Here is a 19,348-nt window from a genome sequence, read left to right as displayed (position 1 = left end):
TTTGTCTTAATTTATGTCATAGCCGACTATTGGGGAAAACTAAAATTAATTAATTACTTAAAGTATGGCTAGACTATATGATAATAACTTAATCCTCAAGTTTTAAGCCCCAGTTAAAGTATGCCTAAGGTTTCAAAATTTCGCTTACCGTTAAGCCTTTGTCGTTAAATTGGAGAAAAGACTCTTTTACCCTCTTTTTTTTAAATTTTCAAAATTTGCTTCCATTAAAATCATCCATCTTCTCACCATTATTATTAGGGGTGCAAGTCCGGTTGGCCCGATTTAATGGTTTACACTATTTCGAGCTCAGGCTTAGTGTTGAACCTATTGAAATTTTAACAAAATTCCAACCCGAAATAGAACCCCTAATTATTGTTGCCAGTTAATCCAAACAACATAGAGACTGTGCATCAATTGCCAACATCGCCATCAGTATACTCACCAGTTACTCACCCATCTTTAGCGGCACCACAAGAATATTTGATGAAGTCCCTCCTCTAAGTGCGTAGCTTGAAGTCCTATGGGAGTAATCCCAGAAACACTAAAACCCAAGTAGGTTTCTTGTTTGTGGGTTACTTTGATGTGTTGTTTATTTTCTAGATCTTGCAAAGTTTATCTTTTTTTCTACTCTTTTGGATTTTTTTATTTTATTTATTTCATGCCATTTTTAAAACAACAATTAGAGATTCTCCTTTTCCCTTAAATCTCTCTCTCTCTCTACCTTTTAAATACATGCAATTAATAATTATAAATAATAATATTTTTATAATTACAAATAATTAGTTTAAAATATTATTATAATTATATATAATATTTTCGTGTTGTTTTTATAAAATTTAATAATTAATTATAATAATTTTAGAATTATAAAGTAATAAATTTTAATTTCAATTTAAAAATGATAAGCATTTAAAAATTAAAATTCAAAATAAATTACTATTTTTAATTCTAACAATAATAATTGTTAAATTAATTATAATAATATTATATTTAATTCATAATAAAAAATATAGCATTATTAAAAATTTTAAACAATAATAAACTTAGCATAATATCATTACTTAAATTGAGCATCAATAACAATTTACTACCAAAATTAAAATTTAATAAAAATAGAAATTATTAATTTAAATTAAATTTAATTCAATTTTAAAATAATAAAAATAAATACAAACAAACACGGTTCAGTATAGGTTTGCCTTCACCATACCCCGACCCCTCGTTTTGCCACATCATTAGGCTCTTAGTCTTTGGCCACGTCACCTTGCCTCCCATAGTCCCATTTCACCATTGTAACAATTGCTGAAACTTCCAAAACATTAAACATATAGGATAATGAAAATAATGAAAATATCAATTCATTTTGACATAATTCATTATCTATAAATACATAATTTTTGGAAAATTAATTTATTCAAATTTATTTATTTATTTATTGAGATCATTACTGAAATTTTTACTCAAATAATTATCATTGATTAATTGTTTATTTATCACAAATGATAAGTACAAAAGTAATTAGTAGTCAATGCTTATAAAAATAATTTTGAGTTAATAATTTACAAAAGTTTCCATAAAATGTAGAATTCTCTTAATATCATGGATATTTTGAAGAAAATACGTATACTTGAAATAAAATACACAGTAATACACAAAATTTTCAATAAATATGCATAACATGCATTTATACATTAATGACTATTAAATATATCATTTAAGTGATTTTTTTTTCTTTCTTCCATATAGTCTCTTTCTGTCTACCTTAAGCTTTGTGCCAGCACCGAGAAGTCATTTGAACTTTAATACAACATATGTTTTTATTGAACTTTAAGGTTATAAATTTCTTTGATGGTAAATTTTGTTTTTGTTCCATATGAAGAGGAGAAATTAAGGATGAGAGGAAGGGAATATCTAGAAGTATCGAACTCAATAGACATTTTTATTTAAGTTGGTATTTCTTTCAAATACCAAGCATGTGAATGAAGCTTGGAAGACTAATTTTTGCTTAAGCAAAGAAACATTACTTAATAATTTAAATAACGAATTAGATGTAGTAACTTAATTTATTATACAATTCTCAATTATCCATATGGTATATGAGTGTGAATTTCGTTATATTCCCTTTTTCTTTTTTCTTTTTTTAGGCTTCATGAGGCTCCAAATAATTTTATTATAATTAGTAATTTACAAAATTCATTAATACAAATTCAAAACTTTAACACATATTATATTAACAAAATTCACTTAATAACATTGTAATAATTCTAATTAATTATAATTTGTATAAATTTAAATTATTTGAAATAAATTTAATTAAAAATAACTACATTAATAAAATATAAATTTATTTAATTAATAAATATAAATTCAAAACTTAAAATTTAATAAATTTTAAAATAATAATAAAATTTTTAATTTTATTATAATTAATAAAAATTAAAATAACATTTGACCAAAATTAATACTTTAGTTGGAGTGAACCAACACAACCCAATTGGAAATGTCACAAGTCTCCTTTTGCTTCAATTTCTCTTAACAAAAACAATACTAGATTGCTCTTTTGCTTCAATTTTAATCCCCTCCATCATCATATTGGACATCAACTTCTCTCGTGCATCGCTCAGGGCCCTACTAGTTCCTCTCCATGGAAAGGGAGTTCCGACAAGTGGCAATTGGATAGTTGCCTTCATGGATGTCAAAGCTAAAAGCCAACAGAGAGTCTTTGACTAAATAAGAGAGGGCTCCGTTCTTGCTTGAATCATATTGGGACATGGACGAACAAGTTGACTCTGAATTTTCTTTGGGTGAGTACTATTTAGGGGGGATAAAAGTCTAAACTGAGCTTCAAGCCAAGCTCGAGCCCAGTAAATCTCAACTGGCTAGCCTAATCAAGCTTTTACATGCATACATACATACATACATAAAAAAATATTATGTATATAATATTTTTATTTTATATATATAATAATTAGTTTTTATAATTCTTATTTTTTAATTGTCAAATCAAAAAATAATTTTTAATATGTATACTTTTTATTTTTATAAAATGTTTAGATAATAGTCGAGCTTGAACTTATGAGATTTTCACTCGAGCTGAATTCAAATGCAAGACTTTAGCTTGAATCGAGCTCGAGCTCGAGCCTTATAGTTTATTGACGAGCTGGCTCCAACAACCAAATATTTGGCACGACTCAGCTTGGCTCAAATCAATCCTTAGTACTATTATAGGATCTGCAGCTTGAATGCATGCTATTATGCTAATGCTATGGTTTGGGGTTGAGAAATAGGTACTGCAGTTGAAGATTTATAAGTAGAGTGAGTGAATGATCATTATAGGCGTATTTCAAACTACAATGGCATGCTATTATGCTAATGCTAGAATTAGAAATGAATCCAAAAACAAGACTACATTTCTACTACGACAACATTGCTTCACACAATTAGGCCATGTTTGGGAGTGCTTATGTTAAAAATAAGTGCTTATTGAATAAATACTTAAAAGAAGTGCTTATTCAAATAAGCACTTATTTGCATATGGCACCCAACATTTTCAAGTGCTCATTTCATATTGGGCATTTAGTAGTCTTTTTCTCCAATAAGCACTTAAATAAGCATTTGTGACTATTTTGTCCTTCATTTTCTTTCAAATTTTATGAAAGCACTTTTATGAAAGCAGGGTTGCAACCGAATTGAGCTCTAATTGAATAGTTTGGGCTCGAATTTGATTAGGCTTGATTCGAGTTCAATTCCAATCGAACTCAAGTTGAGTTCGAACTTTGGGTAAGCTCGATTAGTTATTCGAGCTCGAGCTCAACCAATAAAAAGTTTGGCTCGGAAGCTTGCGAGCTTGGCTTGATTAACACATACATACATTCATAAAAAATATATATTATATATTATAAAAAATATCATATATATTATATTATAAAGAATATTATAAAATAGTTTTTATATTCTATATAATATAAGAATACATTATATAATAAAATATCATACATATAAAATGTACAAATATATTTATTTTCGAGCTTTTGAGCTAAACTTGAGTTCATTGAATATTTAATTGAATCGAGCTCGAGCCAAAAAATATAGTTCGAATTGAACTCGAGCTCGAACTCGAACTTAGTAGTATTTTAGTTGGGCCAAGCCAAGACATGCCAAAGTTTGACTCAGCTTGTTTCAATTGTAGCCCTATACAAAAGTACTTTTACGAAAGCACTTTAATAAAAGCACTTTTACGAAAGCAATTTTATAAAAACACTTTTATAAAAGTACTTTTAAGAAAGTACTTTTATGAAATCACTTTTACAAAAGTACTTTAATAGAAAAACTTACGAAATTACTTTTATAAAAAACTTTAATAAAGGCACTTTCGTAAAAGTGCTTTTATAAAAGCAATTTTATAGAAATAATTTTATAAAATTACTTTTATAGAAATACTTTTATAAAATTACTTTTACGAAAACACTTTTATAAAATTCAACTAGGGACAGTTTTATAAGTGGTATTTTAAAATTCAACTAGGGCTAATTTTGGAAGTAAAAGTTGAATAAGTGCTTATTGTATAAGCACTTAAAAAAAGTTGGAATTTTGGGCTTAAAAAATAAGCCCTTATTTTTAAAATAAGCACTTATTTAGGTCTTATTTCTCAAACACCAAGTGCTTAATGGTGTGGTTCCAACCCAAATAATCACTTATTTTTAAGCACTCCCAAACATGGCCTTAGTCAATTAGTGAATCTAAGAAAGCGTCATATATTGCTCATATAAACAACTACCCAGCAGAAGACTAGTTCTTGAAGAGATACCTTCCTATAAGATCCTTCCACTAATGATCTGTTCCTAATTACAAAAGATGTTGACGTTCTTCCATGGTGATTTACTTGTTAAGGCCTTTGCTTTAATTTGAATTTGGAGATGGCTTGTTTGCTCTCTTGGTTTTGGGGTTTTGTATTCTTAGGGCATATTATTTGATGCAATAAACTTAACAATGTGGTGGTTCCTGGGACTATGGTGAAGGACCACTCAATACAAAGAGGGTACAGAATGTACCCTTGGGAAAGTATACATGCTAATTTGGTTGAGTATACATGCTAATTTAGGAAGATGATCGTTTTCGGTAGCCTGAGAGAAGAAGACTTGTCGATGGTTACTTCCCTTGCTCCTAAGATGCTTTCTTATTGTTTTTAAATGGGCAAATTTCTCAATCTACCCTTATGGTTTAGTTAATTGACTAAGTATACCCCTATTGTTTGATTATTGTCTAATGTTATTCCTACTATTTTTGACAATTAACTAGCTCTACCCTTACTGTTAGCATTCATTAATATTCCACCACATGTGAAATATTTTTTAAACCCAATTTTACCCTTCACCCCCTCCCTAACCCTTCTTCTTCTTCTTCTCCTCCTTCACTGTCTTCTTCAAGAGAGTCACCATCACTTCCTGCCAATCTGCTAATGAAAACCCAGAAGCTCTACAGAGTAAAGAGAAAATTTGTCTTGAAGGCAAGAAGAATTATCCGTCTTTTACTGGTTCTATCTGAGCCTCAATCTCACCAGAGACAGCTCCCTATAGAGACAATTCCACTCTATAGGGTTCAAGCATTCATTTTTCGCTTTGATCTTTACATCTCATGCAAAGTTCTTTGGAATGAGCCAAAGAGGAGGTAGTGTGTTTTGATTCCTAGATTTGGGCAGTTTTGAGGGAAGTAATGATTTAAGGAACGAGAGAGAGAGAGAGAGAGAGAGGGGTTGGACGTGGAGGGATTCATCGCTGCTACAACGACAGTGATGAAACAAGGGCGAGAGGGAGAGAGGACGAAGGGGATGAAGAGAGAGAGAGGCCGATGCTGTGTTGGCTTTGAAAGTTGAAGCTAGTATATGTACATGGTAGCCCTTCGCTCAGATCTACATCTGTATTTGTTCAAAGCTCCTCCATAGTTGCCCAGCTCATCTCAAATGAAGGAACCCAGATCTGGACCTAGGCGACGAAGACAGACCGAGGAAGATGAAGAAGAACCAGAGGAGATTCCAATTTGAACTAAGGGCTAAACATGCATTTCAACACTTTTGTTAATATTTTAACAATAATGGTAATTTTGTGAAACAATAAGAGCACTATTAGACAATAGTCAAACAATAGGGTATACTTAGTCAATTAACTAAACTATAGGGTAGTATAAAAAATTTTCCCTTTTCAAATTTTATTAAAGGTAATCAAAGTTGTAATAACAAAAGGAAAAAGTTGGGTTTTAGAAATTTCAAAGGGGTGACTAATGGAAGGGTAATATGTGTCATATTTATAAAAGTTTGTGTATTTTAAGTAAGGCCTAAAACTTCATTGGTATTTTAAGTAATTATAATATAATTAAAGGACATCACTTTAAATTTTTAATGTTTCCTCAACAACTAAGTATTTATTAAATGTTCAGCTTATATGATGCCTAATAGCCAAAACATTTATCAATCATTCATCTCATTTTTTAAGATAAATCCCATGCAAAACACTTCTTGTCTAGTACCAAACAGCTGAATAATTTACCTCAACAAAGTGCTTCTTCAGATTCTTTTAGCGTGGAAGAGGAAAATGGAAACCGTTGCCACACTAAAGCTTTCAAGATTATTTTAGCGTGGAAGTCAAATATAAAGCTAGAAAAGTCATTAAGCTTTACTTTAAGGAAATTTTATTGAAAGCCGCTAATCATAAAAAGATAGCAGTACTGGAAGCCAAAGACGCACATCACATCTTTGGCCTCTTATATGAGTAAAGGCGTATATCATATCATATCAACAGTCAAATCTCCAACTTCTCTCACCATTCAAAGCCCTGAACCAGAAATTGGATGCTCCGGAGCTGGCCGAGTTACGACTTGCACTTGTTGGGGAGTGGCAGACCACACAGACACCGATTATGATAAAAATAGCTCGCAATAAGCTTCTGCATATTCCCACCCACAGGAATCCTTCCACACAAACGATTGAAGCTCACATCAAACGCTTCCAGTTGTTTCAACTCCGTCACTTGCTCCGGAATTCTTCCTCGAATCCTGTTTCCCCCAATATGCAGCGCCTTCAGGTTCTTTGGAAACCCCACCATGGACATATCAAAGTCCAGCCGATTCCCCGTCAAAAGGATATCCTTTACTTTTCCGTCGGCTCTCAGAAACATCGACGCGTCTCCTGTAAGCTTGTTGAAGGACAAATCGATCAGTTCGACGTTTAACGCACTTAGTGAGTTGGGAATCCTGCCGGTGAGTTTGTTGTCGTTGAGCCGAAGATGTACCAACTTGCTGAGATTCGCGAGTGATGACGGAATTGGACCGTGGAGTTTGTTATGGGAGAGGTCGAGGTACTCCAGGTTTTTAAGCTGGCCAAGGAATTCGGGGGTGCGGCAGGAGAGAGGGCTCCAACTGATCTCCAGTCTCTTGAGGTTGTGGAGCTTGGCGAAGGAGTCGGGGATGCAACCGGGAAGTTTGTCGTTCTTCAAAAGGGCCAAGACAAAGGTTTCAAGGTAAGGAAGGTTGCTGATGCTAGCTGGGATTTGGCCGAAGACGGTGATCATACGAAACTCCAGACCAGTGACGCGGTTGGTGTTGGGGTCGCAGGTGACGTCCTCCCACTCGCAGCAGTCGGTGTTGGGATCCCAGGGGAAGTAAGAATCTTTGGGGATGTCTATGGATTTCTTGATGTTTAGTAGGGCGTTTTTATCATCTGGGTGGCAGCGGAAGGAGGCGGACAGAGTGAGAGATGGGAAAGAGGACGAAATGAAGAGGAGGAAGAGGATGGGGAAAAGGAAAGAAGAGGGCGAACAGGCACTACCTCTTCTGCAAATTTCCATATTCGATGATATTCTTCTTCGCGAAATTTGAGCTAATAAGTTACAGAGGAAAGGAGAGTTATGCTTTAAATTTATAGAGAGAATCATATGAGCTTGAGTGGGTGTGCCTAGTCAAATTAAGCCAAAGGTCCCTTGATTCTGCTCTCATTTTCTTCCTATGTGCTTGATGAGCTTGATCTCATCCTGAATAGAGAGCCTATCGATTCTGACCAGGTGAAACATAGTATGTGCCCAAGTAGGGAAGAAAGCTCATGTGATCAATGGTCATTTACTATGATTTTTTTTTCGTTACCTGTTGTTTCTCTGGCCCATTGAATTCATGTTCGTCGCTCTTTCAGTCTTTCCTGGTTATTAAGGACTAAGGGTTGTTTCTCTCTCTCTCTATAGTTCGCTTGACTAATTTGGTAACAAACTTGGAGCGCACTGCGCACTGCGCACCAAAGTTTGGTCGACGCCCGTATAGAAGATAGAGCCCTGTAGGGGTGATCATTTTCTTCCTGACCCCTAAAAACCCAGCCCAGCCCAAAACTTTTGGTCTTAGGTTTTGTGTTCAGGCTCAGAGCCTATATCACGCCTACAAATTTCAAGTTCAGGATTGGACCTAACACTTTAGGCCTAGCCTGACCCAATGTATTTATATTTTTATATATATTCACATGTGTTGTTTGATGTTAAATTTTATATTTATGTATAAATATTTTAAAATGACACCTATATTATAATATATATTATATGATTTTTTATATTAATTTTTATACACACATTATATGACATACAATAAAACATATATATAATATTTTATACATAAAATTCGTAGGTCAAAAATCAGGCCCGGGCATAGGCTATAAAGAGGTGCTAAACCCAGTCCATCCCGATCCATGATTGCCCATAGATACATCCCTACGAACCGATTAGTGATTTTGCGCATTGCCTTCTATATTTCACCTTAGAAGATGAGATGGGCCGTGGAGATTGGCCCATTATATAAAAGCCACAGATTTGGCACTAGCGTTGCATGCCACCAATATAAAATTAAAACAAATGATCAAATCACTTAAGTAATTCAATGGTCAAGTGAGACCATGGCTTTTATAACTATAAGTGCTTGGGTTTAAATCTTGAGATCCTTAATTAAAAGTATTTTAGGGTTTATTTCAAGGCAAGTTTAGTTCTGAGGCTAGTTCCACTAAAACCGGTTCATCCGGTTGTTTTTTGAATCAGATAAACTCCTAGACCCTAGAACTGACCTAGGTAGGAGATCGGTTCCAAGAATTTGGAGCCATACTCTACCATGTAATAGATTGGATAATATCAATTTAATGCCTGTTCAAGAACAATTTCATTGGGTTCTAGGTAGGGAAAGTTAAAAAAGATAGGGAAAGGAAATCTATACAAGTTTTGTGAAGGTTTCCTTAACTTTCCCTTCTTTTCCCTACTTTTTCCTTTAAACCAAACACAGCCTTAATACCTACAATCCATGGTGATCCAACTACTAGAGTGCCAGATATATTATCCGATTTGACAGGATCATGTTTACTCTCGTGTAGGATCTGGTTGGTATTCCGATTATTCAATCCTAGTCAGATTGGTCTTTGCTGATGCATATCCTGTCGGGTCATGATATACTCTTGCATATAAAGGATATCCTGGCAATTTTATTTAAGCCAATTTCTAGCCCCTTAATCTTACGGTTTAGGATTTTTCTTCATGTTTTCGTTTTTCATATTTCACCATGGAGAAAAAAATGAGCTCGGATCTACGAGACATCACAATTGCACATTGCGAATATCTCCCTTAGATGTTCCCAATACATGGTGGTAGTACTTTGTGGGTATGCATGTAGATACAACTTCTGGGTAGCAGACGTCGAACCAAAAGAAACACCACAAACCCATAAACTAAATTCCACTTAAGTTAATTGCTTTTATATTTTTAGTAAATTGTATTTAAAATGACATTTGAAAATTAAATTGGGAAAATTGCAAATGAGTATCTTGTACTTTGGCTCGGGTGACAATTTGGTCCTCAAACTTTAAAATGAGACAATCCAGTACTCGAACTTTTAAAATGTGACAGTGCAATACCGAAACTTTCATACGGTAACAATCAGCCGTTAAGTGACATCTGAAAAGTCAAATGTGCCCTTCGAATGCCATCTAATTCTCTTTATCAACCATCCAAACATTGACAAAAAAACTGAACAATTCCAAATCCGAGCATCTTCTATTCAAAAAAGTTGGTGACTGTTTAGAATAATCTAGAATTTGATACTGTTCATTTTATTGTCATGTTTGGATGGTTGATAAAGAGAATTAGATTGGATTCTTAAGGCATTTTTGACTTTCCAAATGTCACTTAATGACTGATTAACAGCAGGTTTTACATTGTCACATTCTGAAAGTTCGAAACTAGATTATCATATTTTAAAAATAAGATACTGAATTATCACAATTTGAAAGTTCCGGACCAAATTATTAATCGAACCAAAATAGAGGATACTGATAAAGCATTTTTCCTTTACAGTAATATAATTGAAAGATTACGGATCAGGTTGGGTCGAATCCTCATCGTGTATAACAGTGTAGGATCAGAGAAAAACTCGTACCGAACACAACCTGTGGCTGTCGGTATTTCTTGATCTCCATCCACATCGATGTATACACAGTAGAATCTGAATCAAGTATCTATGCCATATCAGATCATATAATCAGATTAAAATCATTTTTATTTAATTCAGATAGTAAATTAACCGGCCGGAAAATTCGAGACCGGTAACGCTGGCATGTCTTGTACTCTTGTAGGTTGTAGCTAGGTAGTGGCTCCCACTTAGGCTTTGCACTTTTTGAATAGGGGCGGACCACACAAACACCGATTATGAAGAAAAGGTGGCGCCCCGAGCTGCTGCAACCTCCCGCCGACCGGAATTTTTCCGCACAATCTATTGTAGCTCACATCAAACACTTGTATCAGATTCAACTCCGTGACCTGCTCCGGAATGCTTCCTCCAATTCTGTTGTACGATAAACTCAGGAACGTCAAGTTCCGTTGAAACCTCACCTTGGACAGGTCAAACTCGAGCCGGTTCCCGGAAAGATTGATCCATCTGGCCCTTCCATCGGCGTTGAACAACATTGACGCATCCCCCGAAAGCTTGTTATCTGAAAGAACTATCGCTTCTGGGTTCAATCGGCCCAGCGAATTGGGTATCTTACCAGTGAGTTTGTTTGACTGGAGCTCTAGACTTACCAATCTGCCGAGATTTACGAGGGAAGCCGGGATTGAACCGAAGAGTTCGTTAGCTGAGAGGTCTAGGTACTCGAGGTTTTTGAGCTGGCCGAGGAACTCAGGAATGGAGGAAGAAAGAGTGGTCCCGCTGATAACCAAGCGTTTGAGGTTTTGAAGTTTGGTAATGGAGTAAGGAATGGAGCCAGTAAGGTTGATGATGTCATTAAAGGAGAGGGTTTCGAGATAGGGTAAGTCGCCGACGGCCGCTGGGATTGGGCCCCGAGCCACCGGGAATTGGCCGGTATTGATTGAGGTGATGACGAGTTGGGTGACTCTGTTAGTTAAGGGGTCGCAGTGAACGTAGGTCCATTTACAGCAATCAGTACGGAGGTCCCAAGAAGGGAGGTCGCTAGGGATGTAGAGGAATTTCTGGAACGCCAGCAGGGCGTTTTTGTCTGATGGGTTGCAGCGGACTGTGGCCGAAAGAGTGGGAGAGGAGAAAGAAGGCGAGAAGAGGAGCAGAGAGAGGAGAAGAAAGAATAACATCTTGCATTCTCCTTACCGTGGTTCTAAGTTCTAGCTTCTAAGACCTGGAAGGGAAAAGTCTTGAATTTATAGAAGTATTACACCTTTACTACGAGATGGAAGTAGCCAATCAGACGTTAAATCTTGATCTTTCTATGTGCTGCATTTCTCGAGCAGCCTCTCTTCTCAAGAACATCATCAACTGAACTTTCGCAGCACTGCACTTGGCTGGTGGATTATTATATTCCCTACGTGCCATGACCCTTCGATCCACCTCTTACGTGGACCTCAATTATTTTTTACAACATCATCTTAGAAACTTTTTCAATAGATTTAAGGACAGTCCGGCCACTCCGATATATACATTACTGATTTGTGTCCACTGCACCAATTCTCGGGTTGGACTTTGGGGTTGTTGAGTTCGAACTTGGGGCCAGATTCATCCAAATTTTGACAAAATCGATGCACATGCCGAAATAAGGCCCATGAACAGGTTTAATCTCCATCCCATAAAGAAATAGCAAACTTTTATCATGCATGAGAATGGAGAAAGACTGATCATTTAACGATCAGAAGAACAAAATAGGAAAGTTTTCCAAAACCTTTCTATACCTTTTTGTAAAAGAGTCGTGGATGTTAATGTTAGGTCAATTTCGGGTAACATGCTTTCTTGAAACCGAAACAATGCAGTAAATGCACAAGAAGCTTCAAAGTATCGATACTCCCGTGTATCCGCTTAATGTTTTATTTTAGTTTTTTTTTTTTTTTTAACTTGATTTCTGGAAATATTTTTGAAGCCTTTTTTTTTATTAAAATAAAGGAGATCGTGAAACATTTGTAAAGGTGTATGGAAATCAAAAGATACCATACGATACGTCCGATAAGGAATGTATCGTATCAACACTTTTAACCTTAATTTGTACATCCTTGGAAACTAGCTAGGAAGTTCCTTGAATTGAAATGGGAATCAAACAGCTAGACACTCTGGTTCAAACTAGCACCTAAATGGAAAGTTGCATTTGGTTTTACGGTGTAGATAGTCATAAAACAGTTGTATATCGGATTGTTGTGCAGCTCAACTGCTCAAGCAACGTAGACAATGGAGAAATTCCAGCTGAAAGGATTAAAATTAAAATTCACCTAAGAAGAAGATTTAGATTTGATTAAACTGGTTTTAAGATTTCAAGAGCACCAAATATTTGGTCACAGGGAGAGGAACAATCTTTATCGGAAACACACGCATACAGACCCCGAGAGCAAGGGATGGTGAGAGAGAATAGGGTTTAAAAGTCGATGCAATCTTTTAAAATCCTGTTATTTTTTCTTCTTTCCATGGAAACTACCCTCAACTGCCTCAAGTCCCGTTAAATCTCCCTCAGAGATAAGATGACGTCGCAAAAAATAATTGGAGGGTCACATAAAAAAGTAAGGGGGCGTTTTTTTTTTTTTTTTTTGAGATTTTGAGAGGAGGAAAAGTTGGTCAATGGGATTGTGGTTTCCACTGACCAAGAACCTTATGTTCTTTTTTCAGATTTATGTGTGGATTAGGGAAAGTTTATTTTCATGGGTATCACTTGCCTAGAAATTGCCAACACTAAAATGCCCCATTTTAATAATGGATTTTTTTGGTTAAAATGGTCATTGCATTATTTATTTGGGAAATTAAAGAACATGAGTAAATGCACTCACCCAGATAAATGTTTTCCTGCAAAAGCTTACCCAGGTAATTGCATTTACTCGGGTAAATAACTTACCAAAAAGCAACGAGGCCTAATTGGTAAAATGGGAGCTCTTTTTACAACTTTACTCTTGGAATCCTTGGTCCTGAAGTTTGGTAATTGCAATCACCTTAGAATCTTCTAAAAAGATATCAAAATGTCCAAAATACCCATACAGTTACTATTGAGACAGCTTCTATAGATAAAAGAATAATACAAACCTTATTAAAACAAAAAAAAAAAAGAATTTAAAGTTGCAACTTTACATTTGAGTGATTGATATGAAAGACAAATTTGAAAAATAAATCAATTTCAAAAAAAAACATTAGAAAAATTTGGGGTAGAGATTTTATGTAGAAAAAACTTATTTTGGTCATAATAACTACATGGGCATTTTGGATATTTTCACGACTTTTTTAAAGATTTCAAACAGAAAGGGGTCTACTTGAAACTATGTCATAAAAGTTCAGGGGAGGTGATTGGAAGTCAGGATAATCAGGACAGATAGCAAATTTTCAGGCTTGGGCCTGGGTTTTGTATTGGGCCCAGCTTGACCCAAACTTATTTAATAATATATAATTATATATTAATATTATAAAATTATCTGTATTATAAATATCATACGTATTAAAATATAATGTATTAAAGAATAGGATACCATAGCATGTGTCAGGGCCCAAGGTATAGCCGTTACATAGGTGCTAAACCCGGCCTGGCCCGGCCCATGGTCAACCCATTGATAACCATGACTAATAAATACTTGTAATTTCTTCCCTTAATCAGGTTCAGGGTTGTGACTAAATTAATAAATTTGTATATGGGAGAGGTTTTGAGTAAATGATAAGAAATCAAAAGATTTCTAATTTGAATGTGTTTGAAATCAAAAGCTTTTGAGTTCTAACTTTAGTCTTTTTGGCAAGTTGGCGAGGCCTCATCCGGAATTAGAGGGATTTGGTTGGATCAAATCTGACCTCAACCCGACATAATCCTCGATTTTGCTTACCACATCATATGCAAATTGGATTCATGGAGTAAATGATAAGAAATCAGAAGAAAACGATCAAGTAGTTTTCACCTGAATTAACTTAATTTTATCATAAATTCAATTCAATTGTTAGAGAAGTAAAATGAAAAGATTTTTCATTCCCTTGGCTTACTGAAAAGAGTAGTGAATCTCAAACATGTAGTCAAGACTTCAAAAGATGGGTTGAGGGCATCCAAAGAAAGAAATACATTCATGTATGCATTCAGTTCTAAAACAATCAAACATTGATTACCTGAGTTAAAATTATCGTTTTACAAAAAATTAACAGATTACTAGTAATCTGAACTCTAAAGGATGTTCTACAACATGAATTTTTACCTTTTCATTTGTTTTTCAAATCATCATATCAGCAAAAAATATAAAATTATATTCTCAAACTCTGTTTTTGATTTTAATGGCAAAAAGTAAGTTAATTTTATTTCAAGAAAAAAATACATGTTTTTGAAATCATCAGACGGGTATTCAACAACATGGTTTGGTTTTGTTTTTGAAAACAAAAATGACTACCAAATCAGTAGAATTATATTGTATTTACTGATGTGGCAGTTATTTTTTATTCGAAAATAAAACCAACCATGATATGGAACACTCACAAAATAGTGGTTTTTAAAATAAAACCAAATCTTCTAGTATAAAAACTATGACTTATGGAAAATTATATTAAATAACTAGATGAGAACATGTTTTCGAAACAAAAAATTCGAGAACATTTTTCAGTTTCAGTCTTTAAAATAAGAAGCACATACACAATCAAGAACATGTTTTTTTTGTATTTTTGTTTTGAGAAATAATCCGTTTTCAAATCAAATGGTTTTGATTTGCTTTTGAAACATGCAACAAAAAAAAAACAATTCACAATTTTGAAAACCCCGTAAAATGTTGTTTAATTTGTAGGCATCATCTAAAAAATTTTCAAATCTAGAGCCTTAAAAACAAATTTTCAAAGGAGAAATCTTGTAATTATTCTAGTTACTCTGATTTTAGGCTGTGTTTGGTTTGAAAGAAAATATGGAGAAAGGAAAAAAAATGTAGGAAAACCTGTACAAACAGCTTGGGATGCCAAGAGAGCTCTCCTCCATTGTCACCTGGATAGACGAAGCTTTTTCCTCCATAAATGACATGTTAAATCATATGAACTTCAAGCAACAGTAACAGTGTTGAAGGCATTGCCGTATGGACTAACGTGTCACATGGAGGAGCATATGGACAGCCAGAATTTTCTAGCTTGGGCCTGCCTTAGGGACCCGTTGAGTATGAGGATTCACTGCTGAATGAAAAAAAATTGTAAATGGGACGACCTCATACTGAACAACAACAATGCGTTTCTTTCATTGATTGAACAAATTGTGGGAAAGAATTTAATTAATTCTTTGAAAAGGTTGTTTGATTTTTTTTTTTTTTTTTTGAAGGGCTACACAATGGGGGTACTGGTAGCCCATCCCCCAATTTATGTGAAGGCAGGATTTTATCTCAAGTCTCTATCACAACCCGTAGGAGATCTTACCAATCATTTGGTTGGAATCCTGTTTAGAGTTGATGCATTTTTTTAAGGCTCTGTTTGGAAGGAGTACAAATGCAATATGTAGAGTGCAAAATCTTATATTTTTGTATTGGTTTATATGTATTTGCATGATACATATTTGCATTTGTACTCTTTCCAAACTGAGCCTAAAAAATGACATCACATCAATGCCACGTTTGAAATCTGTTTTTTCAGACTATACATGCAATTTGGTTATACATTTTTCCAAAATACGTTTTTTCAGACCATCCCTTAAAAATTGAGAAAGGTGTATGAACATCATTTTAGTGTTTTTCTTAGGTTTTTCAACCGTTGCTAACAACATTATACTGGTGTGGCATTGGAAAACACCTATGTGACAGTGACCAACAAATTGTCACAAAAAAATATTTTCTAAACAAACAGTACACCAATGCAACACCATTTTCTCAAAAAACCCGCATTGATTCCAAACATGCTTAAATTAACTTATGGAGTTGGTAAATTGTCACTTAATTAATTACGTACCACAATTTTCCATTTTCCTTAATATTTCCTATCTAGCTAAACTGTTAGAACCTTGTCTATTGGCTGACATTCCATTAATTACTTTAATTGGCTTTGCCTTTTATAATGGGAAAGAAAGAAAGGGACGAAAACTCTATTTTAAATGATCATATTTTAAATGATCAAAATACTCTTCAGAATATAGAATACCCACTTTCAGTTTAACTAAAGGAGAAGCCGTCAATTGCTGGAAAAAGAAGTTAACTCCCCAGATATGGATGTAGGGAAAAAGTAGGTTGATTCCCTGTTCTTTACATCAAAGGAAATCCCAGAATCCTGCAATCCTAAGCCATCTTCTGCAAAATTCAAGCTTAACAAACTCTAAAGCTTGACTGCAAGAAAAGAATTTGGTTGAATCATCACTCTTCCTAAACCTAATTAGATTGTTCCTTAAACAATAGCCAAGAAAATAAACAGGGTTTTCTGTGAAACAAGTGACAATATTATATATGGCCACTTCGTGTATTAGAGAGAAGGGTACGTAGTTCTTGAAAAAAAAATGAAGTCAGTTGGATTCACGAAAGATCAATCACCATGGCTTCCTCCAGCAACTCCAAACGTCGGAACACCCCAGAGGAACAACTCCAGCTACCCACCATCTACATCGGGTAGTTCACCGTCCCCCTCTCTGTGGATGGGGTACCCAGTCTGAATGTGCCCCTCATGGTGGCACTCGTGACTGTTCCACCATTGGAACAACCTTCGTTGAACCCACCATCCTCCCTCTGGTGACCAGCCAAGGTCAATTCGAAGACCTGATGTAGTGCGAGTCATGCAGGGTCAAATGCAACAGTTCCACCAACAGCAAGTGCAGCACCAAGTGTCCCAGTATCAGTATCAGCAACAATTTCCTTCACTCCCTCCCTGACACCCGGCTACGCAGCCATCTAAGCCTCACCGCCGCAGTGAACTCCCTTCCCGCCAAGGAGCGACCTTGGCATCATCTCATGGATGGAAGCAAAGGCTCCCTACCCCCGCCTCACGGCCTGCAGCCAGGTCGGGGGCTTCCCAGTCGATTAGGCCGGCGTCACCTCAGCGTTTGCAGTTTGAGCCTATGCTTGCGGAGAACCGGTTCGAAGTGCTAACCAATGACCTGGAACAAGGTCCCTCTGTTCGCAGCTACAGACAGTCATCCCTGCCTCTCCCTAGGCCCATCGAGCTCAGTAACCCCGAGGTAAGCAGCACCAATGCTGAGCTGGCCAAGAAGCAGTGGAGACGCCGCCGAGCTCGCTGAACTGCCACCACCCACAGCCTGCCCGAGCTCAGAGGCAAAGTAGAAATAAGTTTGGAAGAGGTAAGAGCTACACCACTCCTTTCAGTCCCCTACCCTCTGTTCTTGGAACTCCTTGATGTCCCCATGCCAAGGGACTTAAAGCTCCCCCCTCTGGACAAGTACGATGGGTCCTTTGACCCCAACGACCACGTCGACGCCTTCCAATCCCAGATGCATCTAGCCAGGGCGAGTAAGTCTTGCATGTGCGTGGCCTTCTCCACTACCTTCAAGGGAGTAGCCCGCAACTGGTACCGAAACCTCACGCCAGGCTCAATAAGGAGCTGGGCACAGTTCATGTAGGTCTTCACCTCCCACTTTGTCACTAGTAAGAGGTGCCCAAGGACCCAAGAAAGCCTCCTCAGCATAGTCCAGAGGGAAGGGGAGTCCATTCAGAACTACATCAAGCGGCTTAACGACGCTTGCCTGCAGATACCCAACTTAGACCCTATAGTTCGGCTCACTGTGGCCAAGCGGGGCATTACCCACAGGAATTCAGATGGCATGTGGTGGTCAACCAACCCAAGACCGTGACCGAGTTCCTCGAACTGGCAAATCGGTTCATAGGGACAGAGGAGGAGATCAACTAGAAGGGCGAGTAGGCCCTTGAAAAAAGAAAAAGGGAACTGAAGCCCCCAACTCCGAGTGACAACAAGAAGAAGAAGGACTTAGCTCTGGGGGCAAAGCCAACCAGCCTTTTCGAGCTTTGGCAGCAGAAAGGGATTATACACCCCTCAACACAAAGCGGGTCGAACTCCTCATGGCAATCAAGGATGCCCCATATGTGAAGTGGCCACCTTGGCTTAAGGCCGATCCCAATGTTAGGAATAAAAATTTGTATTGTAGTTTCCATAGCCGAAAACTGTAAGAACCTCCGCGACAAGATAGAAGAACTTATCCGTCACGGATATCTAAGAAATTTTGTATAGCACAATAATAATAATAATAAAACAGGTAGGCACGGGGAGCAGGGTAAAGAAGCTCCCAAGTCCAGCAGACAAGCAGAACATTTACAGAGGCAACCTCCCGACGAGAAACCAGTTCGGGGAACCATCCATGTCATTATCGGGGGATCCATTGTCGTGGGCTGCACTTCGACGACAGCTCAGTCATCAGCCCGATAGGCCGCCAGGGAAGAGCTTAACCCCCCCAAAGTGGCCAAGGATGGAGGAACCGATCTTTTTCACTGAGGACGATGCGCGAGGGGTCCATTACCCCCATGATGATGCGCTCGTCATAAAGATTAAGATCAACGACATCAAAGTCGAGCGCATCCTAGTCGACTCGGGAAGCTCGGCAGATATCCTCTTCGAGGTAGCCTTCGATCAGCTTCAGCTCTAAGAAAGCAACCTGAAGCCTGCAAACACTCCACTCGTGGGTTTCAGCGGTGAGGAGGTTAGGCCTTTAGGAAGAGTCACTGTACCTGTGGAGGTCGGTACCTGACCCAACATGGTAAGGCTCAGCCACGAGTTCCTAGTGGTCACGACCCCCTCCCCATACAATGCAATAGTAGGTCAGCCCATTACACATGCCCTACGAGCAGTAGTCTCCACCTTCCACTTGGCAATGAAGTTCCCTACAGACTTTGGAGTCGGGGTGACGTGAGGCGATCAACTCAAATCCCGCAAGTGCTACGTAGCCGCCCTCAAAGGAAAGGCC

The 19,348-nt window shown here is 36.8% G+C and overlaps 2 protein-coding genes across 2 annotated transcripts; both read right to left on the bottom strand.

Moving 5' to 3' along the window:
• Positions 1-6,827: 6,827 nt before the first annotated feature.
• Positions 6,828-8,134, bottom strand: LOC148872610 (polygalacturonase inhibitor-like). The gene has a single exon (XM_088969584.1). It carries the CDS (start codon positions 7,923-7,925, stop codon positions 6,864-6,866), a length of 1,062 nt encoding a protein of 353 aa, XP_088825710.1. The 5' UTR covers positions 7,926-8,134; the 3' UTR covers positions 6,828-6,863.
• A 2,165-nt stretch (positions 8,135-10,299) lies between these two features.
• Positions 10,300-11,772, bottom strand: LOC148872609 (polygalacturonase inhibitor-like). Its single transcript, XM_088969589.1, has one exon. It carries the CDS (start codon positions 11,607-11,609, stop codon positions 10,665-10,667), a length of 945 nt encoding a protein of 314 aa, XP_088825715.1. The 5' UTR covers positions 11,610-11,772; the 3' UTR covers positions 10,300-10,664.
• Between the last annotated feature and the right edge of the window lie 7,576 nt (positions 11,773-19,348).

Source organism: Nelumbo lutea, chromosome 2, assembly GCF_056320005.1.
Source record: "Nelumbo lutea isolate HS-2025 chromosome 2, American lotus-T2T, whole genome shotgun sequence".
Taxonomy (NCBI): domain Eukaryota; kingdom Viridiplantae; phylum Streptophyta; class Magnoliopsida; order Proteales; family Nelumbonaceae; genus Nelumbo; species Nelumbo lutea.
This window is presented reverse-complemented; position numbering and strand designations above follow the sequence as displayed.